The sequence below is a fragment of the Tamandua tetradactyla genome, chromosome 8 (assembly GCF_023851605.1).
Source record: "Tamandua tetradactyla isolate mTamTet1 chromosome 8, mTamTet1.pri, whole genome shotgun sequence".
In the NCBI taxonomy this organism is placed as follows: domain Eukaryota; kingdom Metazoa; phylum Chordata; class Mammalia; order Pilosa; family Myrmecophagidae; genus Tamandua; species Tamandua tetradactyla.
In genome coordinates this window covers 10,180,080-10,206,549 of record NC_135334.1, presented here as the reverse complement: position 1 = coordinate 10,206,549, position 26,470 = coordinate 10,180,080, and the positions used below count along the sequence as shown (strand labels likewise).

General features: G+C 49.1%; 1 protein-coding gene across 2 annotated transcripts in view; it reads right to left on the bottom strand.

Annotated features, from left to right (window-relative positions):
- The window catches only part of KIRREL3 (kirre like nephrin family adhesion molecule 3), a 575,038-nt gene that overhangs the window by 119,162 nt on the left and 429,406 nt on the right, over positions 1–26,470 (bottom strand). For both annotated transcript variants that reach the window (XM_077112476.1, XM_077112477.1), the window contains exon 2: positions 10,023–10,100. In XM_077112476.1, coding sequence (XP_076968591.1) covers positions 10,023–10,100 — 78 coding nt within the window. The remainder of the gene's footprint in view (positions 1–10,022; positions 10,101–26,470) is intronic.

Genomic DNA, 26,470 nt, shown 5'->3' with positions numbered 1-26,470 from the left:
TGGGGGCCCGGGCATGGGCTGGATGACTTCTCTTTCCTTTGTCAACTCCTCACCCTCCCTCCAGTGCTCTCTGCCCTTGGTTCGGTGTCTGGAGCTAACATAAGGGCATCCTCCATGGGTTATTGTCTCCGTGCCCCCCGTGGCACCAGGCATTCAGTTGGTGCACCATTAATTTCTGAACCTAATAGAAAATAGCCTGAAGAACAGACCAATGAAGCAAATATCAATCAGCCCAGAGGACAGCAGGGTGGCAGCGCAGGGCTCCTGCACCCTCCCGCGCATCTGGAAACACCCACAGTCACGCGCTCACTTCTGTACCTGCCCCACCTGGCTCCGGCGTCCAATCTGGGTGGGTGCAGAGCTGTGCTCCGGCGTCCTTCCTCCGTGGGGGGAAAGCAGGTGGTGGAGTGTTTCGAGATCCTTTCGTGAATAACGGTTGAAAAGTGCTGCACTTTAGTACCAAGAAGAGTGGTTACTCCTCATACGTTTGACTCGGAGGTGGGGACTGCTACATTGCTCTATTTATCCCACAGTCTCCACGCAGTTACTGAAACTGTCACCGCGTCCTATATTCCAGAGCCATTATGTGTATTTCAAACCATTACATAAATGGACTTGATCTGGTACTTCTGAATGTCATTAAACTCCTCCCATGCCAGTAACAACACAGTTTCCATAGAAACAGATACATTTCAGAAGGGAAGGTTCAGGGAAGAATGTTGACGGAGCAGAGGGGATTCAGGTCTGGCCAGTTACTACTTCCCCAGTACAGGGCCCAGCGAGATGACGTGACTGCTCAGTGGAGGTGGGGTGAGCTCCTTCAGGTTTTTATTGACTCTCCTTTGATAAAAGCTCAGGATAATTCATCTCAGCTCAAAACTGCTCATTCCAGCAGACGGCTCTGAAAACTTTACGACCCTACAGGCCATTAGGTGCCCTCGTTTATTCAGACTCCCCTGTGCCTTTCACCCTGAGTCTCAGGAATCAATGATGAAGGCTGTGAGGCTGGATGGGGAGGGAAGGAAGGGAGCAGGGGTAGAATATAGCAGAGTGCCCAAGGAAGCAGTTGGCATAGGGTGAGCTGCTACCTACGTCGTAGGGTCGCAGTCTCATCAAGGCAGATACAACTGTAGACTTTTAGACTTGAAGAGGTGTGAATGCTTGAGCCCCCCTAGGAAAGCCGTGGCCTTGGGAGGGTGAGAGTTTCCCATCACTGGAGGTAATCAAGTTTAGGTGCCATGGCCTCTTATCATAGAAATGGCACAGACAGCTCAGCTGAGAAACCACTTTCTCTGGCAAGCTGCTCTGGCCAATCTTCATGTGGCCAATGGATTGGTTAGTGCCCCATCTCTGTTCCCATAGCTGCTGCTTCTTACCTGGTTGCAGTGACCATGACACTGTATTGTCACTCCAGGATGGTGATGCCCTTGGGGAGCAGGGACTGTGTCTCCATAAGCCCAGGGCCCAGCACAGTGAGCAGAGGCACTAAATAGAGGGGTGATGAATAAACGACCACAGAGCACTATGGCTTTCATGAACTATTTATGCACATTGGTACTTGGCAGGGGCCATGAGAAGAGAGGGTAGACTAGATGGTCTTTCATCCCTTCTGGCCTCGGGAATCTTTGATGATACGGTTCTAAGACAGCTTTGCCTATTCCTCGGATTAGAACATGGATTTCTCTGACGCTTGAGCCACAGGGTTCGACTGTTTTGCCTTCTACCCCACAAAGCTAAAATGCAAAAGCAAAACCACAACAAAAGCAACTTTGCATGGATATATCTAAGCTCTTCAAGCAGAGTGCAAAGTTCCCATGGAGAGAGGCCAGATTCGCCCCCTCTGAAGTTCTTGAGTCTTCAGAGAGCTGGGCTCAACGACTCCAGATGGTTGCCTGCCTCTACACCTGAGGAACTACTGCCTCTCCTCTTCTGCAGGGGTCTCGCTTCTTGTCTCTTTCAAAACATGGCCCTGAACCCACTTTCAGCACCTAGCCCTCCCCAGTTGTCTCCCCCAGACTCCAAGGACTTAGCATGGCAACGTGGAAAGATCTAGACTCAAGGTCTGAGACCTGGGTCCCATCTTGGTGGTCTCTGGTTAACTATATTACCCTGGGGAGTCACATCATTTTTCTGAGTCTCCAGGTGACTTCTAATGTTTCTTTGAGGAATCTGTGATTCTCAGATCAGTCAGTCCCAGCACCGGGGGAGCCACTGACCAGGGCAGAGATGGTCCTGGGTTTTCTTTCAAAGTCCGTTCTGTGCAAACACTGTGTTAGGCTCCTGAGATATATTGGAGGCCAGAAATAGACCAGTAGGGGAGACAGGTATTAAACAATTATATGTACAAGCTGAACTAAGAGTCTGAAAAGAAGGAATATAGTTCCATGAGGTAATCTAACACAAGAACTTGATCTAGACTGGAGAGCAGTGGGTCAGAGGAGGCTTTATTTCAGAAGTGACACTTGAGCTGAGAACCACAGGATGGGCAGGGATTAACTGGGACTGGGGTGTAGCTAGTGTGGCAAGCGTCCCAAGAGAAAGGACCAGCGTATGCAAAGGGCCTGTGGCAGACAGGTAGCATGCCTTCTTTGAAAAACTGAAAGAAGGCAGATGTGGCTGGATTACAGGGCATTGGGGGATAAAATGAGGCCAGAGATGTAGGAGGCAATGATGTAGAACTTTGTACAACATACAAAGGATTTTAGTGTTTTTCCAAAAGCAATGGAAAGCCATTGAAATATTTCCAGGAGGAAGGTGACATGATCAAATTTGCAGTTTGAAATATCACTGGCTGAGGTATGGAAAGTGAACTGGGAGGGGAGAGTCAGGCATGATGGATACAGGGGAGGAGGGGATGGCAATAGTCCAGGCATGAGGTTGGGGCAGTGGAGGTAGAGAGAAGTGGATGGATCCAAGAGAGATTCAGGATGCAAACTTACTAGGACTCGGTAAGGATTTGATATAGGTGTGAGGGAAAGGGAGGTTTAAAGAGGAACTTGGCAGGGTCTCAGCCTAGTGGACCCCCAACCTGCCTTACATATGCTTGTCTGCCAGTAGGAAGGTGGCCTGAGGATTGGATCCATGAAAAAGCTCTGGGAATCCTCCATCAGATTATGACAGGAGAATGGAAATGGTGGGTCTCTTGTTCCAAGACGCTGAGTGAATTAAATAACGGTCATAAAATACCCTGGAAATCAGAGTCTGGCCATAAATAATGAACAGGGACATTATACAAATAACCAGCTTTGCAGCCCCAGTGGAAGAAAACACATCAGGAAGAAAAATGAAATCACAAAATCTCACCCTAAAGCCCTAACTTACAAAATGACAGGATTAGCTGGGCCCCTGATGGGGAGAGGAAGAAGAATCTCAGGAAAACGATCACGGGTCCTCAGCAAGTGTGCCCAACTATGCGGGCAGCAACAGTGAGAGGGGGACAACCCACAGCAGCTGGGCCTACTTCCTCTTGGGCCTTCCAGGCCCAGATCCTAGGTCACCCTACTTCTGCCTCCCTCTGCTTTGAGCCCCCTGCCCATGGCTCATTGCCAGCCAGGACACAGCTGCTATGGTCCTGAATTCACTCTCCAAGGTTGGGCAGTAAAAAGACACATGGATCTGCCTTCTGAGGCTGCCAGAGTCTCTCGGTTGATTTCCTAGGACTGGTTCCTTGGGGACCAAAGCGTTTAAAATTATGGGATGGGTGCTGGGATAGATTGAATTGTGTTCCCTAGTCTGGACATGGTCTCCGTTCGCATTCTGATGGGTGTGGACCCATGGTAAATAAGGTCTGTTCAAGATGTTCTTTTGGTTAAGGTGTGGCCCAGTTGGATCAGGTTGTGCTTTGATCTGAAGTCCTCGTGTGAGAGTCAGGTGGAGAGAGAAGCCACAGGGTGCAGCCAGAAGCTGGAAGTCCACAGAACCCAGAGGAGAAGGAGACGCTGCCATGTGTGCTCCCATGTGACAGAGAAGCCCAAGACCCAGGGTCACTGTCAGCCATCCGCAGAATGCCACCGTCTTTGGGGAGAAGCATCGCTTTGCTGACATCTCGATTTTGGACTTCTCTTAGCCTCAAAACCACAAGCCAATAAATTCCTTTGGTTTAAGCCAAGCCATTGCATAGTATCTGTTTTAGCAGCTGGGGAGCTAAAACAGGTGGTGAGAAGAGACTGCAAGCAGGGGTTGAGAGCCAAGATAGATTTTGGAATCATCATGTTTTAGAGCCTTACAGATGATCTCGTTCAATATTATACAGTTTTGCACGTGAGAAAGTAGAAATCCAGATGCTCGGTGGCTTGCCCAAGATCACACAGGGGACCCCTTCCTCCTAGGGAGGTGCTCCTTCCACTATGCATCCTGACTGTGGGCAGCTGTCTTTCCTGTTCAACTCTGCTAGGGGATAGGCAAGAAGCAGTGGAGGTTTCAGGTTCATTTTTACGGGTTAGGAAACAGGGGTGCAGAGGAGCAATAGGCTCCCGGGCCATCACAAAAGAACCTCAGAGCTACTGAAGCCTCCTAGATTCTTGTCCTTGCAAGGCTTTGTCTTCCCCCATCCCCTCCACCTGTGCAAATATCTGGGAAGTGGGGACTTGCCCCACTGTGGTGTCATGTGCGTGCATGGAGCCTGGGCTAGGGTGCTGGTGCAGCTCAGGAGGTGGGGTACTCAAAGGGTTTTGTCTGGACCATCCTTGGACCCAAGTTCTTTCCTCCTGGGGTGCTCCAGCCCCTCCTCAAGAGGCTGCAGATGCCTCTGGTGAACCAGAAGTAGCCTTTATTCATCATTTGCAATTGTTTCTTCCTGGGAAAATAGAAGCGGCCGAGCGGGGAAGCATTTTTGCTTTCCTTTCACAGAGCTAAGAGAAGCAGCCAGGGGCTGCTGCCCAAGGTCCATGAAACCTGCCACCGTACAAAATGTGCAGCCCAGCTCCAGAGGGAGTAGGGAAGTGAGGAGGAGGCGAGTGAGGTAGGAGAGCCCCCACACAGGCTCAGCTTGGCTTCAAAGGGCTGGCCAGGAGGGGGATGTCAGGACTTTGATGCCTTCACTCTCCACCTTTCAGTATCCTCTTAATATTTCCCCTTCTCAGAGGTGTGTCCCTGAGAGGATTTTCTCATTCCCTTGCCTGTGTCCTCACAGGTCTTTCCTGGTCTTTTCCCACAGGAACTCAAATCTATCTTCTCCCCTCTTATCTCTTTCCCTTCCACTCCCTCTGTATTTTCAGCTACTCTGAAAAATGAAACTAAGCTTAAGTGTCAGGGGCCTCCTCCCTTTAGTGGTCTCATCCTCTTCTTTCAGAATTCCAGGGTGTCGGGACAGCTGGGTTCTAGTCCTGACACTTCTGGCAACTTCTTCTTGACCCTAAACTAGTTGCTCAATGCCCCTGGGGCTTCCTGAGTTCATGGGTTGCACCACTATCTCGAGGGTCATTTACAGTTCTAGTGTAGAGGACTGCTGAACTTTTTGAGAGACAGGCAGAGCCGCTCATCTGACCATGTGAGAGTTTTCTTTTATGTCTAAGGATAGGGCCCATGGTGCTCCCTGAGAAGATGAACCGTGCTGGGATATCGGAGAGGAAGGGCTCATCAGGGCGAGACCTGGGAGATGGGAGGCGGATGGTGTGTGTGTGTGTGGACTGGGGGTGGGGATGAGGGGACAGGGAGAGAAGTTCCTCCTTGAAGACCTCATAGGAAAGATCTGCCTAGAGAACTTCTGTGACCGTGGCCCAGCAGCAGCTGGGGCGAGGCGGGATAGCTGGTGCCCAAAGAAGGGAGGCGGTGCGTGGGAATGCCTCCCTCCCAGGCCTCCCTCTCGGCTGACCTGCCTGGAAGGGGCTATAGAACTGCAAGGGAAGGACAAGCTAGGAGTCAGCACCAGGTAAGACTTACAGAATTACTGAAAATGTGGAGACTCACATTTCCTGAAAGTCCTTCGTCTGTCTGTTCTGCCCATGGGTGACTTTGTGAATTCCTCTATTGTCACACATGCTGTTAATTAATACTTAAAGGAGAATGAATCGACAACTCCCTGTGTGCCAGACACTGGGCTGAGGCCGAGGGATAGGAGAGGAAAGAAGGAAGAAGTGTCTTTGCCTTCCTGCAGCTCACTGTCTCATTGCGGTAGACAGTAAACAAGGAAAAGAGCCTAATAAATAACTACAGATCATGATAAATGCCACAATAACAGACTGGTGGTTATGACAGAGCACAATGCTGAAAGGAGAGGACCTCTAATTCAGGTTAGGTGGTCAGGTGGGATCTCTTTGTGGAGGTGACAATTGACACTGAGATTGGCCTGTGTGTATTTATTGTGAGCTCCTTGAGGGCAGGGGCTAAATCTTCCTTACTTTTATGTGTCCAGTGCTTAGAACAATGCCTGACATTTATTATGAAAATATTGGTATTGTTTTTACAGTAGGTATTCAATGAATGTATGATGAAGAGATAAATGATCTCCTTCCAGCAGGTCCCATTTAAAGCAGCATGCACTTAATCACACGAAGGCAATTATGCCAAACCAACCTGATATTCTTATGCTATAGTCGGTCTTTATTTCCTCCTTTCACATCTGCTCTTTGTTGATTTTTGCTTGTATCACCATTTGATGCCTCAGACATGTTGAGTCCAAACAGGAAAGAACATACACACACACACATTACCAACCACCTCCATTCCTGCAAGTGCTGCAAATTCTATCCAAGAAGCTATTAAGCACTTCTGTATAGAGTAAACCTCTCATTGACTATCACATGCCTCCTTAAATGATCTTTGAATAGCATCTTCTTTTTATTGCTTTGTGTAGTTTAACGGCACCAATTGCGATTACTCTAGCTTACGATAAATTCCAGATCTATAGAGCGCCTAGTTTCATTCATTATTTCACTCTTGTATCTTCTCAAGTTGTTATTTTCTGAGATGTAACTAGGAGGGGGGATAGGAGTAGAAGAATATAAAAAGATAGCAAATTAACAGGGAAGCAAGTGAAATAGGGGACCACTTCTCCCCGGGTGACAGACACCTATTTGATGCTGTTAGGGAGAACAAATATGCTTTAATACAGCACAACTAGGACTTTTATATTTATTCTAAGTTGGAAATATAATGATTACTATCTTATCTTTAATGGAAGAAGCAGCTAATTGTTCCAATATCTCACTAATTCTAGCATCTTGGAGAAAAAGAATTGTTTTTACTCTTTTATCGATGGTTTAATTTATACCAAGGTGTATTGTGCAGCATGGACAGAGATTTCTGTGTCTTGAATGATGTCATGGCTGCTACTCCAGTTCAATTATTAATATACAGGAGTTATAATTATTCTGAGTATTGGTACAAGATAATTATAAACTATAAAACAGCTCCCCATGCTTGCTGATGCCTTTTATCTGCAGACATGTGGGAATTTGGGCGCGTGGGATTTAGAATGAGGAGAAACTGTATGAAGTGGCACACGGGGCAGTAAGGTTGGCTGGTAGGATCAGGGGAAACTTCCTCCTCCAGGCCCCTGCCTCTCCTTCACTTTGCGCCTTCCACCCCTCCAGAGCCAAGGTCAACACTCTTTATGAGTCTCTCATTCTGTCTCACTCTCCTCCTAATCTATCTCATTTTTGTTAGTTTTGCTAGTTGAGATTGCCAGTGTGCATGAGGCTAGGTGTGAGTATGTGCATGAATGTGACATGTGTTGGGCATTTGAGAGGGCTGGGGAAAAGAAGCAGGGAGGGAGGCAGGGGTGGATGTTACCTGCTCCAGTTGTTGAAGCCTCTGTGCCTCCCTCTCTCTGAACACCTGGCTTCATTCGTACATAGTCATCAGTGGGGGCAGGGGTTGAAGGTTGTGGTAAGGCACCTGGGATCTCTCATTCTTCGAGTCTCCAGAATCAGTAGAAAGGAATAATTTATTTGTATGGACAGTATGTATTTAGAGAGGGTGTTCAGAGAGACAGGAATTGTTTGGGCATCTTCTACTTCTAACAAGAAAAACATTATTAGCCTAGTTTTGTGAAAAGTAAGGGTGTCTGTCCTCAGAGATAAGCAGACCCTGGTCTTATTTCCCAGCCCTTCTCAATTCCTCCCCACTTTTCTTCCTTCCCTTGTTTGTTACTTTAATGATATGGAAGAAGGGCCTCCCTACCTACTGCTGACTTTCCTTTTTTCTTTTCCATTTCCCCACTCCCCTGATTTTAGAAAGACCGCAGTGACATTCTGCTTATGGTAAATGCATGCAGACCCCTCCCTCCTTCAGTGTGTGAAAGGTGGGGGATTCAAATCATGTTTATCTGCGTCATGCTGAGATTCATTTTAGGCCCCAGGAACTGGAGTCAGTATTCTCCTATTGGGGTCAGATACCTAGAGCTTGGACTTTTAAATACAGCCCAGCTCCTGATCTTTTTTTTTTTTTGTATACTATATGGTGAGATCACATTTCATTCTTTTTCCATGTGAGTATCCCATTATTGCAGCACCATTTGTTGAATTTTTGTTTGTTTGTTTGCTTGCTGGTTTGTTTGTTTTTGGAAAGTGCATTGGCTGGGAATCAAACCCCGGTATCCCGCAAGGCAGGCGAAAATTCTACCACTGAACTACTCTTGCACCCCCAGCTCCTGACTTTTTGACTCCTCCAATCTCTATGAACCTCATTCCAGCTTCTCTAATTAGCGTTGCCAGAAAGAGAATGTGTCGATTCAGCACCATGGACAGAGAATGCTGTCAGTTTCCACAAATTAGAAGTTACTGCCTAGCCCTCTCCTGAAGGCGAAAAGTGGAAGGGAGAGGTAGAGATGAGAAGATACTGAGAGAGACTGACTGGCAGGATGTAGAAAATGCCACTTCTCTCCCACCCCCTGTCCCCGGCCATGCTCAGCCAAGAGGCCTCTACAGATGGGAAGTAGCTTGATGTCACCTTACACAGACTGGTGGTAAATGGAGAAATGATTACTTATGGTGTTTAACTGAGCTGGCCTAACTCTTGCCACACTGTTCCCATGTGGGGTGCTGGCGACAAACCCATAGTTGGCAAGGTTTGGGATCTGGGGAGGGCGTGAGTGCCATGGACTACGTGAGGGGCATCAGAAGATGGTACTGGAATGAAGCTATGGTCTCACTCTGGGGACTGAGATGGTGGAGGTGAGCTGCTGCTTCTATGCCTGGAATGGGGATGAGGCTATGGTTTCCCTAGCCTTGGGAGGCAGCGGGGGCCCAGCTCACAGCAAGTTGGGCTGGTGGGAAGCCAAGGCTTCGTTGGTCTGATTTTAATGAATCAATGGCATCCCCAGCCATTGTTTATCTGCTTTTGGGTCCTGATGAACAGGACCCTGTGGCATCTGATGGAGAAGGTTATTAGCTGCTTGGAGACAGATGGCTAGGGATGGAAGGGATTTGGTCTTTATTACCGCAGGCCCATAAGTGACAGCACGCCTTTCAAATCCCAGCCTCCACATCAATGTCAGGACCTTCCCCAAGCCCCTTGTGACCTCACTGTGTCTCTGAGGAAAGGAAATGCAAGAGGAAGGTAGACCCATCGGCAAGGGAAGAGGGGGAAGGAGGGCCCACGGGACTGGAAAAAGACAGCAGGTGCCGAGAAGAAGTTCTCTGAGAAGAAAACTTCTGTCTTATTCTTCTTTAGTATTCTCTTAAGGTGCTGTTTATTAACAGACATTCATGAAATGCCAACAATTGAGAAGGGTGGAAATGTCTGGATTAGAAAAGACACTAGAAACAGATTTAATTGGGCTGGGTGTGGGCCGGGGGAGGGAAAAAAGTAGAGAAGGGAGGGAGGATAAGTAGGGGACTCAAAGGGAGGAGGGAAAGTAGCATAAAGGAAAACGCTTAAGAATCAGCATCATTGTGTTTCTGGCATTAGCTACTCTTCCCTACATTCTTGTATAAATGGCTTCATAGAGATAAAACTGATTTGCTCACTGTCATTTCTGAGACACCATAAGTTTCTTTTCCTGTTCCCTCTGTATCATAGCTGTGGAACAGAGCTTCGTCCCTCCCTAGTACCCCTGAGAGGGCAGAGAGGTTCTCACTGACCTTCATTCATTCTCCGAAATTTGTCCTTAGCCATGTAGCCCAGCACCAGACAGCATCCTCTCTTCTGGAGGCCCAGCTCTGGAAGGAAAGCAAAGGTGGGTGAGTTGGTAATGGGTCAGGTGTTAGCCAAGACCCCTCTGCAAGGAGATGAGGAGATTGTTGCTTTTTATGAACAGAATTATTTGTTTACTTATTTATTTAACATTGATATAGCACCTACTATGTGCCAGTTGTACTTTGAAGCCAGTACTTCCTCATTGGATTCTGACAAAAACCTGAGGAAGTAATTTATGTCATCCCCATTTACAGATGTATTAAGGAAGCTGCCTTAGATGAAAGGGCTGAGATTCTGAAAGTAGGCATTCTGGCTTGAGACCCCATGCTCCAAACCATTTGTGGAGGGGGGCCTTTATAGCCCAAGCTTGGGGACTAAGCCCAGATCATCCTGGGCCTATGGTCAGAGTCCAGCCAGCCAGCAGTGTCCAGAGTGGAGAAGCCCAACCAGACACAGTAGGTGAAGTGACAGAGCTGAGTTTTGGGGAAGATACAGGGGCCAAAGTACAGGTAGGAAGACTCTCTTTTGGAGAGGGTATGTTGCTGGGGCTGGGGATTCCTGTGCCATCTTAAACAATAGGCTGGGAATTGAACCGGGGTCTCCCCCATGCACCACTCTGCACCATTGTCAACTACTAATGAAGTGTGGACTCTGGGGAGCATGGAGATAGCTGAGTGACACAGAAATAGACGCCAGTCTTACAGGGCTTAGGACCCAACTGGAGAAATGAGTTAGATTTACTATAAGGTAAACAACAATTCCAGGTAGCAAACGCAAGAGACAATTTTTTTTGCACCGTATTTTGTCAGTCAGTGTCCAATGCACATGAGCATTGGCCTGGAGTGTATCTGCCTCACAAAAATGCAAGCTTTCCTTCCTGATGCTTATCCTTTAATCCCGACTTGTTTAAAGCACTTTGTGGGTTCTGGAGCAATGCCACACCAAATTTCCCTTTTGACCCCTACAACAACCCCATGAAGAATGCAAATCAGGCGTTGCTGTCCACATTCTTCGGGTGAGAAAATTGAAGTCCAGAGATGCTACGAGACTTTCCCACGATTATTTTAGATTTCCCACCCCACCTCTTTGTTCAGAAATCACACAAGAGTGACAGCTCCCTTAATGTGGGAAGTGGATAAGGGGTATGATTTCTGGAAGAGGGAATGCTACCACAGCTCATCCACCTTCCTTCCATGCCTGGCCAGGTTTTCTGGGAACCCAGGTCTTCCCTCCATTGGTTTTTCAGACATGAAGGGTCCCACTGATGAAACGTCATGGTGACTTCTCCCACCATAGTGGGTGCTTCTCTGAGCCCCAGCCAGGCAGTGTCCAGGCTATTAGAGTGGGGACAGGGGGGTTCATTCCTCCTCTCTGTTTCTCCATCCACCTGCTACTGCCCAGGTCCTCCCTCCATGGGTAGTGGGATTCAAAGGAGCACAGGGTTCACAAGAGACAGACAAATCAAGCTTGGAGGATCTTGCCCGAGAGAAAAAACAAAGCATGGCTGGTGATGGCAGAATGCCGTGGCCCAGGGAGGTGGCTCACTTTGATCTCCTGATTCTTTAAAGGGGTTTATTGACTATCAGTAAAGAGCAGAGAAGCAGATCTAAGTGTGCCTTTTCAAAAAGCACTCACTTCTCTTCCTTTCCCTCTGCGCTCTGAAGGCATGGCCAAACCGCCCTCACTTCAAACAGCCTTACATCTCAGGCGCCCAAATTGACGATGTTAAGTTCCCTCACCCAAGGCCTTGGCCCTTTCTTCAGGGGCTCCCGCTCTGTCGAGGGCCCTGTGGATCAAAGCCCCTTTGATGTTTACTTACTATATTTGTGGATTCTTTCTAACAACCACCTTCAAGAGCAGGAATGCAGCATGCCAGGAGGGGGCTGGAGGAAGTACAAGCTGTGAGGAGGCACCAAGCTGCAGCCAACAATAGCCTCTTGCCAGAGATTATATTGAAACCTTCACATGCTGACGACAGGCAGAGTTAACCAGCCGTTATAACTGCACGTGCATTGTTCATCATCAGAATGATACAATTGCTAACGGTTCTTATTATATCTTCCATTGCCACCTTATGCCCAGCTAAAGCACATCAGTGGTGGCTCCTAATGAGAAAAGGAACTTGGGTTCCTAGAATGAGCCCAGGGGGAAGGGGGACATTGAGGCAGGAGGGCAGGGGATGCTTCATGGACACAGGCCAATGTTCCAGGTGGCCTTCTTGGAAAGCCCCCTGAACTCCCAAGGAAATGAATGAGGGCACAGTTCTCCTAAAGATTCATGGAGTGTGGATAACCTGTTGGATCAGATTATCTCTGTTGGCTGTCTCTGCCACCACAATTCAACCTATCCACCCACCCAGTGGGTGCCTGAGGAAAGAGGCCATATGCACAAACAGTTATCATAAGTAAGAGTCTCACTGACCATGCTTGATTTTTGCAAATGAGCAGGAACAGATAAAACAAAAAAAACAAAAAAAAACGACTAATAAAAGAAATTGAGAACATGGCAATTTCTCAATGTATTTGGCTCATTTAATTTGACACGTGTGGGTTAGTCTTAATTATTTAGGCAACTACGTTATAAGGCACTAATAAGCACACTGCAGAAATTTATTAAGTGAGAGGGCTCTCTGACTGAGTCTTCATTGAGAAGTGGGGAGAAGCCTCTGGGATCCTTACAAGATCGAGCAGGTTGGAGGCTTGGTGAAGTGAGAATTAGCTAGCTTTCCGTAGGCACGCAAATTCGGGTGGTTCTTTGGAGAGAGTTGCAGAACTAAATCTGAGATCATTGGGTTCCCATTGGATCCCCAGATGGAGCATGACAGCAGGACTGAAGTGGGGTGGCAGGGAGGAGAATCTGGAAACCCAGGTGGGCAAGAGGGATGTGGGCCAAGACACTGACCCCAGAGAGGACCAGGAAGAAGCGGGAATGAGTCACTGTTCTAGGGGCAGCTCCGACTCAAGGCGACAAGGATAATTGAAGCGAGGTGATAGACTGGGAGAGGAAGATTTGGGCCAGCCGTCATACAACCACCTTTTTGCCACGTGGCCTTGGGGGACATAACAAAGCAGATCAGAGATGCCCAATTTGGAACTAAGGGGAGCGCAAGTAGGCTTTGGGGCTGAGGCCTTTACAGGAGCAAAATCACCCAAATATAATAAAGCAGTTCACAGGAAATGATTAAAAGCTTTCCTGGCTTAAAAGGAAAGATCACAGCATAGAAGTCAAGAGTCACCTGCAGACTAGTGGAGTGCAGCGCCCAATCTGAGGACAATGTAGATTTGGGGAGATTCTGTCTGTGCAAGGAAACATCTATTGCAATAGGGCCCGTTTTAGGGGGAGATCTGGAAGATTGCAACCATGGGGCTCCTGACTATGAGTAATGTAAGGGTCAGGGCTAGACATTTTCCACGTCTGTGCCCCTGATACCCCAGTCAGGGCCAGTCACATCCCAAATGCCCAGGAACTGTCTGCCAATTTAATTAAATAGCTGATAAAAAGTATCGGGTAATGATCAGTTTTTCCTTACCCAGGTCAGAATGAATAAAACCGGGATTAAATGCAGGACGATGGATTTAGGTTAGGTGAGGATGGTTGTAGAGTGAATGAAACCCATAATTTATTGGGATAGGTGAGAGAAGGAATGAAAAGGGAAGGCTTTATGAATGGGGTGGTTTTCCTTTAGTATTTGCTAGCCTGAGGATTCTTTCATTCTTACAAGTAATAATAATCATGCAGTTATCACATTTGCAGGATACTTATTTTTTTCACGATGCTGTCATATCCACTCTCATTAGCTGCTCATAGATGCTCTGTGAAGTTGGCAAGGCAGAAATTATTTGCTCCATTTTGGTTTCAGAAACTGAGGCTCAGAGAAGTGAAATGGCAATTTCTCGTTTCAAAGCATTAGTTGGTGATGGTGCTCACTGTGGAGCCCAGGCCTGATTTCTGGGTTAGTTCTTAGGATTTGGTGATGGGGTCTTCCTCAAGTAGGCATTGGGCTGCAATCCTTGGCCCACAGTCCCAGGGCTGGAGATACTGTGAATGAAGACTGGCCAGAGAACAGAGAACAGTGCTGTAGACTATGACAGGAATCAGGGAGAAGAGGGTCTTTGATGGGGTCTGGCTATTTCCATTGTCCATGATTCTCTAAAGCCAATCACCTAGGTCTTAGGGGTCCCTTCAAGGGAGTGGATGACATTGTTGCTCAAAAGGCTCATCAGAGGCACCAGCTGGGGGAGAGGAGCTACCAGGCCTGCCAAGATGGGCGGGGGGATGGTGGGTTCCCACGGAGAATATGGGAAGGAGGGAAGATGGGAAGGGAGGGCTGGGCAGGGGTACTCAGGGGCCATCCAGGAGGCCTTCTGTGTTCCTGCTTCCAGCATGAGGACCATGCTGGCCAGTGGGCCCAATCAGAAGCTAATGAGCTCTCAAGTAACTGGATAAAGCTGGTGAAAATTGACAGGCGTCTGCTCATACGATCTCCCCATTTCTGAGGCTGTCCAGTGCATTTGGATGGCTGCTTTTGAGTGGCCTTCCTGCACCCACCCCCAGTCAAAATAGCAGCAGTTTAGGGCACTTGCTGAAGACTGACCCTTTCCCACCTGAAGTTATCAGACTCGACCTTGCCCCTGGAAACCTACTGAACAAGACCTAACCTATTACTCACCGTAGCACAAATTTTGGGAGCAAAGGAAATGAGACGAGGCAGAAGATGTAGTCAGGGACTGAAACCTGGAGATTGATCAGCCTTGCCTTGGAGTCTGGACCTTCTCCTAGTGCTAACGGGGAGCCGCTGAAGAATTCTAAGCAGGGGAATGGCAAGCCAGGTTTGCATATCACAGAGATCATCTTAGCATTTGTAGACAATACAGTGGAGGAGATAAGCCTAGAGATGGGAGGCCAGTTAAGAGACTACTGCAGTATTCCAGGTGAGAAGGAAGGGTTTACATTTGATGAGGTAGGAAATAGGAAATCATTGCAAGCATATGCATTGGAAGTGTCACAGCAAAAGCTGAGGAGAGAGGAGAGTATGTGGGCAGAGTCTATGTCTAAAAGTCACTTCCATTGACAGACCTCTTCTTCTCATCCAACCATCCACCAAGCCAGGATCTTCAGCCAACATCACTTAGCAGCCATGTCTCTCAGCAGGGTGGGCTAAGCTATACAGAGCTGACTTGAAGTCTCCTCAGGGTCTAGAGATTCTGAGAAGAGATTTCAGGCTCATCAGATCATGGTTGCTTTTCCCCTCCTTTCTTGGAAAAAAGTTCTGAGAGGAAAATTTAAGTCATGATCAGGAGGATGCTGCCTGATTTCTCTCTCTGGAGTGGGCTGGGGAAGGCAGGAGAAAGAGAAGGGAATCCTCGCCTGCCCAAATCACATAACCAAGTCTGCTCCCTCTTCTTGCTCTCTGAAGACAGCCAGAGATCTGAAAACAAGTGAAAGGAGCCTGAATTTTATCACGGAGACATTTAGGGCCTCTAGATCCCTGATACCTTGGCACAGGAGAGAAGTGGAGGGCTGAAAATAGCTCAGATTCTCCCAGATGGTTCCTGAGACCATATGGAGAAGATGTCAGCTGGAGCTAGTTGGAGTCACGAGGAGGCCATATGAGGCAGTGGAAGCCATGGATGCTTTGAAATTAACAGACAGAGCTGAGGTCTGGCTGTGGTGCTCGACAGCGAGCAATCCTCAGGGCTTCTTTGAGTTTCAGTTCTCATTTGGGAAATGCGGATAGTCAGACTTCATATGAAAATTGAATGGCCCAGACTGTGATGAAAAGTACTTAGAATAAAATACCTAATGGGGGTGAGTTCAGTATAATAGAAATAAAATATTGAGTAAGGTTTAGAGAACATCTAAGCCACGTCCCCCCATTTTTTTTTACAGATATGAAAATGGAGACCAATAGAGGTGAAAGGACTTATTCAAGGTGGAATAAGGAATTATTAGATTGCATCCTTTGAAGGCTAATGTAGTAATAAAGAGTAAGATGGGGTGGAGAAGTGACGCCCGTTGGAAGAGCTGTAGGATGGTTGCAGTGGTTATCTTGGTAGGAGAGGCCAAGTGACTAGTGGTGCTGGGAAATGAAGAGAAAATGAGGAATCTGAGAGACAGTTGGTAGGAGAGACAATGGGGTTTAGTGACAGCTGGGGAAGAGCAGAGGAAGGGGACGGTCAAAGCATCTCTAGGTGAAAAGATTGGAGGAAAAATTGTGTCTGCCTCTGAAGGGGGAGATTGACAAAGGGAGAGGATTAGGTCATGGGGTGACAATGGTGCACTTTCGGAATTCTTGTGTTTGAGCTGACAGGGTTCCCCAGTGAAGGAGTCCTAGATGATAACACAAGCAGGAGTTTAGGATTGAAAAAATTTGTTTTTAACCAGCCATGTTGACCTCAGAGCGTGAATGTCTTGTTCTAGAGAAACGGCAGTGTGATAATGCGGTTAGACTCTGCTATGGGTGTTAGTACAACCTCTCCACTACCAGATATACATTTTTAAATGTGATTGGTGTAAAACCAAATCCACAAATGTACTTAGAGAGACCACGAAGTGCCAGGCACTATGGGCAAAGCAAAAACACATCAGGTGAGCTTTCTGTGCCAACGGGATTATAATCCAGTTGATTATGCAAGGCATACCCTTCTGAAAAGGTAAAGAAAAGTAGCAGTTCTGTAAAAGCACGTCATGACACAGCCTACCAATCATTTCCACATGAATGGCAATCATTACTGCAGGGGTCCAGGGGAGAAAGAAAGAGCTGCCGGTTGTGGGGTGGTGAGGGAAGGGTGGAGATATATCTGGGGGTTGTTTGGATGTCTGTATCCCAGTCCCCTCTCACTGGCCATGACCCATGGGCAGCTGGCATCTCGTGTCTGGAAAATTTTCACCTTGAGTCTGCCAAACTCCTGCTTTCTGCATCGGGTCTGCCTAGTTCTGCTCTCAGCATAATTACTCATATCTCAAACAATGATGCCAATAAATCATGCAGAGATCACAGTTTTCTGATCAATCTCTGCAGATAAAGGAACCTGAAGAAAGGAGTAATAAAGTTTTATTAATCTTGACTAGCACACAGTTCCGGCCCTCGAGGACAAGTAATAAATGTTTAATAGCCCAATAATACCTGTTTCATAATTTTTGAATCCCATTGCTTGCTAATTCTAAGTTTATTAAAGAATTATAAACTTTACATTGTTGTAAAGACATAATTGCTCTTTCATTGCTTATTTAATGTGACTTAATTATATTAGAACTAGGCTCCCCCCATTCATATTAAGTATCAATTAGTTGTTTTAAACTGTTGATATGTATTTAATTAACTATGCTCTTATATACCAATTAAATTCTTACAAGAGAAACCTGAAACAGCTGTGGTCCTAAATCAAGTTTTAGAAATAACAAATTACACAAAAAAGCTCATGTTGACTATTCTCTTTTAGGAAGAGTTGACCATCATTCTGATAATTCCTGAAAAGTTTCTGTGGCCACAGCCCAACCTCACTGGCTCTTACAGGGGGCCAGACTCTCTCGGACATCTGAAGACACCTGAGACAACAACAGCGATGACTAACTTGGGGGTAGTCCTCAGCCAACCCCTGCCTTCCTCAGCCTGCCTCTGCCCTGTCAGTTAACAGCTGACATGGTCCCATCAGCGCCCAAATGGCTGAGACAGGCAGCGTGTTGGCGGCTCCATCATGAAGCCGGGAGTAGTGGGCTCTACACCAGCCGTGGGGTCTATGGGCCCAAGATCCCACCTGCCCGAGGGAAATCTGGCTGTTCCCGACATGCTCATCAATCCTCTGGTTTCTCTTAATCTCTGCTCTACTAACCTAAGACTGTCCATCTCATGTAGTTAAAAAGACCAGACATTTATTGATCAGCAATGGACATTGAACTTTCTGCATCTTGATTTACTCTCACATCAACCACTGAAAATCGGTCTTATTACCACATCTTTGTTTATAAAGAAATTGTCATTTTAGAGGGGTAAGGAATTTGCCCAGAGTCACACAGCTGGTGAGTGGCAAAGCTTGGAATTAAAAGCTGCCTGCTTGCCTCCTTTCTTGGTGCTTTGTGCCATGCTTTGTCTGCATTCTCTGCTTGATACATTTCTTTCCCAATTTCAAGTCTCAGCCTGCTTGGGTGGGTCTCTGAGATCTTGCCTGGTTCTTGTTACTTTTCTCTTCTTGGAAGGCTGGGCTGATATCTCCTACCATTGAACACTGAATAGGGTCATTTTCTCAACTGATGATTGCCTGGAATTCCAACGTGGAATTCAGCCACCAGCTGACTCAGAATAGTGGCTTATCTTTGGGACTCTTAGCCATTGGTGAAGAGTCCAAGGTTGGCAGAGCAGACCACATCCCTCTGCACACTGGAATAAGGTCCCTGCCTACTCACCTTGGGGGCTGCATGCAGCCCAGTCTTACCCCTCTCCGTTGGCTAACATTGCTTAGGGCCGAGCTCATTCAATATCACCATCACAATTACAGTTGCCATGTACTGACTGCTTATGATTTATTAATCTCTGGGCTAAGCACTTTGTATGCATTATCTTCTTTAATCCTCATAACAACTCTATAAGATACATACTGTTATAATTCTATTTGGTGGAAGAAGAAACGGAGGATCAAAAAGATTAAATAACTGAGGGTCATTCATTTAGCAAATGTTGAGGCCAAGTAAAATTGATTATAAGCTTGGGTCCTTGCGCTACCAGTATATCTGTATAATTTGTGAGGGGTGCAGGGTGCAGGGGGAGTTTTGTAATGCTGACTGAAGAATTTTGTGGGAAACACTGTTCTCGCATATGCAAGAACACCTCAGCCCATCTCTGATTTAAGACATCTAATGGCAGTGGGTTAATTGTTCCATGGGGAATGTGCATCCTAAAGGTCAGTCCTCTCCACCTGACCTCAGACCCTTGGCCCTGTGAGGAAAGGGCCTGCTCAGGGCCACACAGATGGAAGGTGTTTAGGCTTTTCCAAAGAGAAAGTTGGAAGTAAGTGACTAATGCTTGAATGAGCCAGATGTATGGCAGCTGTGTGCTCCACCCAGAGACCAGGCACTAAGAGGGAAACTGTGTCTTTTTTTTTCTTCTCCCTAGTCATAGGAACAGACTCTCCAAAAGACAGAGACCACAGACCATAAGGGGGCCTGTGGAGGGACACCCCACCTCCAAGTGCCCCCAGCCTCAGCCCAGGGCCTCAGGAAGGCAGAGCCCAGTAAGTGGCTATGGACACACTATCGATTTATGACATTTAATCTTTGCACATATAAGAGAATATATCCCTGAAGCACTCCATTTTGCAGATGAGGCTCAGAGATGTTGAGTCATTTTACTGAAGTCCCACAAGTGGGAAGTAGGGGAGCCAGGATTAAAATACAGGCTCTTGTGACCCCAGAATTCAGGGAGACCATCTCTCAGGATGTGGCCTGAATGCTGTGTCCCCAGCCCAGGGGCCCAGAGGAGCCCTCCCCCGCCCCCAGGAAGAGGCTGGTCATTTCCAAGGGGTGCTGACCTGACAGAGTCCTGAGCACGGCTGCCAGGGGTCAGGGAGCCCCGAGACGGCCTCGGGGGGAGCGAATCTGGTGGAGAGTCCATGCAGTGCGCAGAATGGAGCAGGAGGCTCGCCTGCTAGGAGGGACAGGGTGGTGGAGAAGGGGAGCCCGGGGAGCACCTGCCCACTCAAGGTGGGACGGGGCGGGGAGGGGGAGGGAAAGTGCTGCTTGGTTATGTGCCTACAAATCACTTTGTCATCTGTTTATGGCCCACATAAAATCTTACAAGCGGAGGCTTAACTGGAGGTGTCCCACAGGGCCACCAGCTGACTTCAAAGAAGGTATCACTGGAATCGGACAGTGCCCTCTGCCCTCACGCCCGCGGGACAAGGTAGGGTGGGGCGGAGGGGGAGACCTGCTCGCAAGGGGCGCAAGGGAATAGGGCAGAGAGAATGGGAAAAAATGCCAACGGTGGGGGACAGAGGGTCAGTATGGAAGGGGGGAGGCTGAGCCCCAGCAGCGAGGCTGGGTGATGGGTGCACTCTTGTCCCCTGCCCCAGCCCCAGCCCCAGCCGCCTCCCTTGTGTTCCACTAGCTATGGGGGCCTCGTCCATCCGGAAACACCATGCAACTTGGCTGGGGCAGAGAGAGGGAGGGATGATGAGAATGCCAGGGACAGCGGGCTCTCCCCCACCCTGCATGCTTCCCGAGCTCCGATCGCCCAGTTGGGGCCTTTGGACTCGGGTAACCTTGGGAGGGAGGCAGGGGTGGGGCAGAGGGCCAGGGCTGGAGGAGACACCACCCCTCCGGATAGCATTGGCCCAGGAAGCCGCTGTGCCCCCACCCGCCCTGGTCCACGCAGCGTGGGCGGCGAGAAGGCAGCGGGTGAGGGGAAGGCCCAGCCGAGAAGGCAGGAACCCTGCCGTCCTTCCATTACTGAAATCCTCCTGGAGCCTCACACGCGCCATTACGACTCTGTATCTTATAATTAAATTGAGGCTGCCAGTTACCTCTCAGCACGGTGGCAATTCAAGCCCATTGGAGGCTTTCTTTGTTTATTTTTATTTATTTATTTATTTAGTAATTATTAGCTAGCTTTCCAGATAGCTAGGTGGTGCAGCCACAGCCCAACTGTTTTTTTTTTTTTTTTTGCTTTCAAAAACAAGCAGGCTCGATGCAGTGTCTCTGTTTTGGTGTACGCGGAGAGGGGGCAGGAGGCAAGGAGAGCAGGGGGAGCCCCACCGTTCAGGAAGAATGCCCCGGGGGAAACTGTGCCAGGAGGGGCTCGAACCTGCCCCATGACGCTGCCTCTGTTCTTGTCAAAGACCCCTTGGGGAAGACCCACTGATTTCCTAAAGCTCCATAGAAGTCCCTCAGTGGACAAGAGAGCATCCTCCTGAGGGGCTGGACTGTGACCCCAGGAGGGTGGAAGCCAGGCTGTCAGCAGGCATTGGTGATCAGCACACCACAGCCCTTCAACCCTCAGGACGCCCGGAGATGTTAAGGGATTGGAGAGGCTCTATAACTTGCCCAAAGTCACCCAGCTGATAATGGCAGAGCTGGGATTTGAACACATGACTTGTGGTAAAACCAAGCCCCCCTCTATTCCCTGGAGCCCCAAAGCTAGCCGGTGATCCAGTGGCAAAGACCAACGTTCTTTTAACGATAACCTTTCAGTGGTGAGGAGGCAAAGGAGAGCCTGATAGTTTGATTGAGGAATCATGCTCTAAACCACTGGTCACCCCTCAAAAGAACATGAAAGTTTGCTTATGGAAAGGTTGATTGTCGAGAGGTAGATTAGTGGTTGCAGATACCCTGTGTCAGTAGCTGAGCCCCAGAAAGGAGGCCCCACTGGGGGCCATCCACCTTGGCAGCCCCACCAGAGAAGAAGACAAAGGAGGTGTTTGTGTCTTGCATGTGTGCACATATGTGTATCTGCGTGTGCGTGCTCATGTGTTATGGTGGGAGAATGGGAAGAAGCTCCAGAGACTCAAACTGACACCTCAGGCTTAAAGCTTCCTCCAGGAGAAAATGGTATTTATTCATCGTCTCTGCCTTTGCCTTCCTACTCCTCTGACCTGCTCATTATGTCATTTAGGAGCTGTTTAGTGGTTCTCCTTGGAACAGGGATGGGTGGTCCCAGAAAATACCTGGTGGGTCCACACTGGCCATTCCTGGGTCTGCTCAGGAGCCACTGAGCTTGCATTTTGGCAGTGGGACCATATGCCTCTGTGACTTATTTGCTCACAGTGAGGACCTGTGACTCAGATGCTGGCCAGGCCACAAAGGATGAGTTTGGAAAGTGTCAGAGGCTGTTGGCCCATGGCCTGGGCTGCAGAACCTCTCTGCTTTTCTTATATGGGGAAGGTTCTCTGGTTAAAGGAAACAGGGAGGGTCCTTTAGACTGAGGGGTTTGGTGAGCAGGAGACCCCGAATTTAACTATCCTAGCTTAAAAGCTTTCAGTGGTAGTGCCAGGCTCTCTCCTGGCTCCTAGGGCTGAGGAAAGCCAGACCTGGAAGCTTGGTACACTAACCCCACAGCACTGGGGATGACCCTCTCACAGTAACGTGGCTCCTTGGACTGCCTCTTACCTGTTGACCTGAGGTGTCCACCCCCTGATTCCTCAATCTCAGACCTCATGGGCTGCGACTCTCGTAGGTTGGGGTAAAGGTTGGTTCATGGATGGAGGTGATAAAAAGCAAATTTCAACTCAGAAGAAGTGGGAAACTGTTCCACTGGCAGGTGTCTAGGGCATAGGGTCTCTTGGGGCCAGTGCCCAGGGATGGCCATTCTCTGACCTGGCTTGCTGGCCTGAGGCATGGGCTGCAGCCAGCAAAGGGGTGAGCTGGTACTGGCCTGGAAGAGTTCAGCGGTGGCATTTGGGCAGCTTCAATTTGGCTATTGTGGGAGTACGGTGGTGAGTGTGGTGGGAGGGTTACACCAAGGCAAAGGCTATAATCAAGACTCTTCTCCTGTACTCCTCGTCTCCCCAAAAGTTGGTTAACCAACATATTGCTGGCTGAGTGCTAACATTTGGGAAGAGGCTCTTTAGCCTGTTTCTGGCCCTGGGCCTTTCATAGACATGACTCAGGTCCCCACCTGTGCTTTCTGCTTCATTTCAGGTGAGTCACCGCACCTCCGTGCCTCATACTGTTTTGGCTGATCACTGAGTGGAAGCTGCCAAGGCCCAGCCAGAGAAGCACGTGGGTGGGCGGTCGTGACAGCTCGTGTGGCTACCACCCCTGCCTCCTGGTGGAACTGCCATCCAGCCATTCCAGAAAGGTCACAGTTGCCCTTAAAATCTCCAGAGGGGACAATTCACAGTAATTTGCTTCCCGCCACAGCAAATCCTTTCAAGTACTTCTCTGGAAGGACCCTGCCACACTCTTTGGCAAATGCTGGGGAGCACAGAAAGATGGACTTCTTCTGATCCATTGTTGCTGGGCTAACTGCAAGGAGCTGGGTATGGGATGCTGCAGCTGAGGTTCCTCCATCCTGGGACCTCCCTGGGCAGTGCGATGAGAACAGTTAAAATGAGTTGCTGGACACAGCCTAAAGCTCTTTACATAAATGATCTCACTTAATTCTTGCACCAGTCCTGCAAAGAGGCATTAGATAACCCCATTGTGCAGAGGAGGAGACTGAGGCTTGGAAAGAGTAAATGTTTGCTGGATGCCAGCTGGCGTAAAGTGGCTGAGCTGAGGTTTGAAGCCGGGCTGTCTGGCTTCTGGTTGTGAACACTATTGAATCCGGCCCCTCTTCCCAGGTGCAGAGTTTTGTCACCCCCAGACACAAGCTCTGCACACCTCCAAATCTCCTGCTCATGCAATGGGCTGAGAATGCGGGCCACTCTGAGAATTATAGCAGAGAAACAATGTTCCCCCAGTTTTCCCTCTGCAGAGTGCTCTATGTGGTGAGTGAAAGGAGGCTGCTCAGAGGGGTTGGTTGGAAGATATTGCCTGAATCCCTTCTGCTGGTGGCAGCTACAGGGAAGGCTGACTGCCACCGACAGGGAGGCAGCAGCCGCGGGCGGAAAGCTCCGGGGCCCACAGCTGGCAGAGGCAGAGGCACAGCACGTGGCCACTTGGGGCTGGCTGCCTCGCCTCTCTCTTTTCTGTGTCCCGACCTAAGGAGCTACAGCCTTTACTGCAGGTAGATTCCTGGGTTGTACCCCGGTGACCCATGCTCCCTGGTCTGCCTGCTCGGGCCAGATGCTGTCCTAATTTCAGGGAGGCCTGACACTGCTCTGCCTTTTAGAGCAGCCAAGGAGCATGAGATTTCTGAGCCATGAATCAAACTCTCTGTGCTGGAATGTGAAAGAAAGGAAAGGGACAGAGACCAGTGCTTCTGGGGCAGCCGGTAACGTGCTCAGCACTTTACACCTGAGATGATCCCATCTCATCCTCACTACAGCTGGGGAGGGAGGGAGCCGCTGCTCCCCCATTTCTCAGGTGAGGAAACTAAGACTCAGAGAGGCCAAAGTCACACCGCTGGTCAGCACCACAGTGGGCTGAGAACCTGTGCCTTTCCCCACCAAATGCCACGGAATCTCTGGGGGTCACTTCTCCATATGTTGGGGGTGGGGTGGGGGCAGGTGGCTCAGACACCATGGAAAAAAAGAAAGAACCAGAATGTCCCAAAGTCCTCTTCTAATGGAGGGCTCAGCAACAGGCTCATCTTGGCAGCGTTTCATATCGACCTGGTATGGGGCACATGGATTAGGCTGCAGCTGGGAGGTCTTCGAAGGATGAACATTTTCTTGAGAATCAATAAGCCAAGTGAGTTTGGGTCTAAATTAATCAAAATGTCATCTGAAACAGACTTAGCCTGCAAATGTCTATACTTGGGTCGGGTGGATGGCAGGGGGCAGAGAGCAGAAGCCAGGGAAAGCTGGGTCTTTGGGAGGGAGGGCTGAAGGTTCAGGAGCCCTGGGTGGGCAGTGGGGGCCTACCTGGCAACCAGCACCCTGGAAACCAGCCACCCCTCCCCCTGTTTGGGCCCCCATCTTTGTCTTCAGTGAGAGAAGTTGAGTGAGAAACTTCAGGATGACCTTCTAGTTCTAGATTCTTTGCACAGAAGGGGCTTTTGTGGCCACGCAGTCCCACCCTCAGAGCCAGGGTGGAAGTCCCTTTCTAACACCTCTGAGAAGGAGTTGCACCAATTTCCCCGGAGCCCTTCTAGTGCCAGGGAGTTCATGCTTTTGCAAGACTCTGCTTTTCATGCTTGGCTGGTGAAAATAATTTTAAATTCCTTTTATATTGAGCTTAAATATCCTCTACTGCCTTGCAACTCTGACTCCTTAGTCCCAAACCTGCCCCCGGCAAGACTAATCCCTCTTCCATTCAACTACTGAAAAGGTCAGCAGAGGTTCTTCTCTTACCCATGAGAAACAACCCTTCCTTCACTGGTCCTTCCTCAGGCTCTTGTGGAGAAGGACCTTCCCTGGAGGAGAGCCTCATCTGTGCTGTGCAGGGAGGAAAGACGTAGTCCTGGGTCTTGGTGTGGACTTCCGCGTGGTGTGCTTCCCCTCTGCCTACACCTCACTGCATGAGGGAGTGAGCATGTGTGCTTTGGTGAGTATGGGGGTGAAGATGGGGTGTGGCATGTGTGTGTGGGGGTATGTGGGTCGCAGGGAAGGCATTTCAGGACCGTGTGGTGTCAGTGTGTGAGTGTGGACGTATCTGCTTGTGCAGGCTCTGGGGAAGGGCAGTGGACACGCACACATGGGGTCAGAATCTGCCTCGTCCAGGTGGAGAGGACTCTGACTGCCCGTGGCAAACTACTCCCGACCCCTTGCTTTCTGGACCTTGTCACTCAGCAAACAGTCCTGGTGCTGCTGTCTCTAAGACTGGCCTCCTTTCTGGAAGCCAGGAAAGTTCCAGCCTCATATCACAATAGGTCCGACACGGGAAAAGAACTGCCTGGTATTGAAGTTTCTACCCTGCAAGGCGCCTTCCATCCTCTCATTGAATCCTCACTGCACCTAGGACAAGAATTTTCTCTTCTTGACAGGTGAAAGCCCTGAGGACCAGAAAGGTGGCACAGTTGTTGGGGTCACACAGCTAGAGAGCAGTGACTGCCTCTAGATCCAAATCCAAAGTCTGTGCTCTGCCATTAACATGTGCCTCCCCCCACCCGCGCCATGAAGCAGCAGTCAGGGAGGGCCCGGCTGCCCGAGCTTGCCATGTCTCCGAGAGGGGCTCCCTCTCCCTCCAGGGACCAACAGATGGAGGCTAAAAGAGATGCTAGTAGTGTGGTCTCCAGGCATTTCCACCAAGAGCCTTTAGGATGATGGCCTGGGGGTGCAGTTAGTTCTCAAAATGGGTGAGTGTCAAATCCAATCTCTTAAATTTCATCCAGGGCCAGGGGAGTCCGAGCTGCTCTGTCAATTACGACTTCTGCAGGTACCTGGGACTGCAGTGCCTCGTTTTCCTAAACCCTCCTGCTTGCTGTTTCCTTATTACATTTCTACAGGGCCCTTCCTCCATGGAGCGCTTGTGTCTGCAGCAACCACTCTCCATGTCACCCATAACTCCGCACACCTTCTACTCCCCTGCCTCCTCTGCCTCTCTCCACCACCCTGCTAATGTCTATCTGTGTATGCATCTAACGTCTGTCTCCTCGGAGTGTAAGTTCCTCAAAAGCAGGGCCAAGTCTTCTTCTATCCCTGTCACTTGTTACTGTGACGGGCTACAGTAGTGGTTTAATGCATATTTTCTGAGGGGGTTGCACACTGGGTGGAAACTGACAGTAGAAAGATGCACCACACCCCCCTTCAGTCCTTTGGAGGGTCTCCTAGATGGGGAGATAGGACACACACCCTGAGGGCAGCCAGTGTCCACCGTGGCTGGTCTGGCCAGGGGAGTCTGCATGGAGGAGGTAGGACCA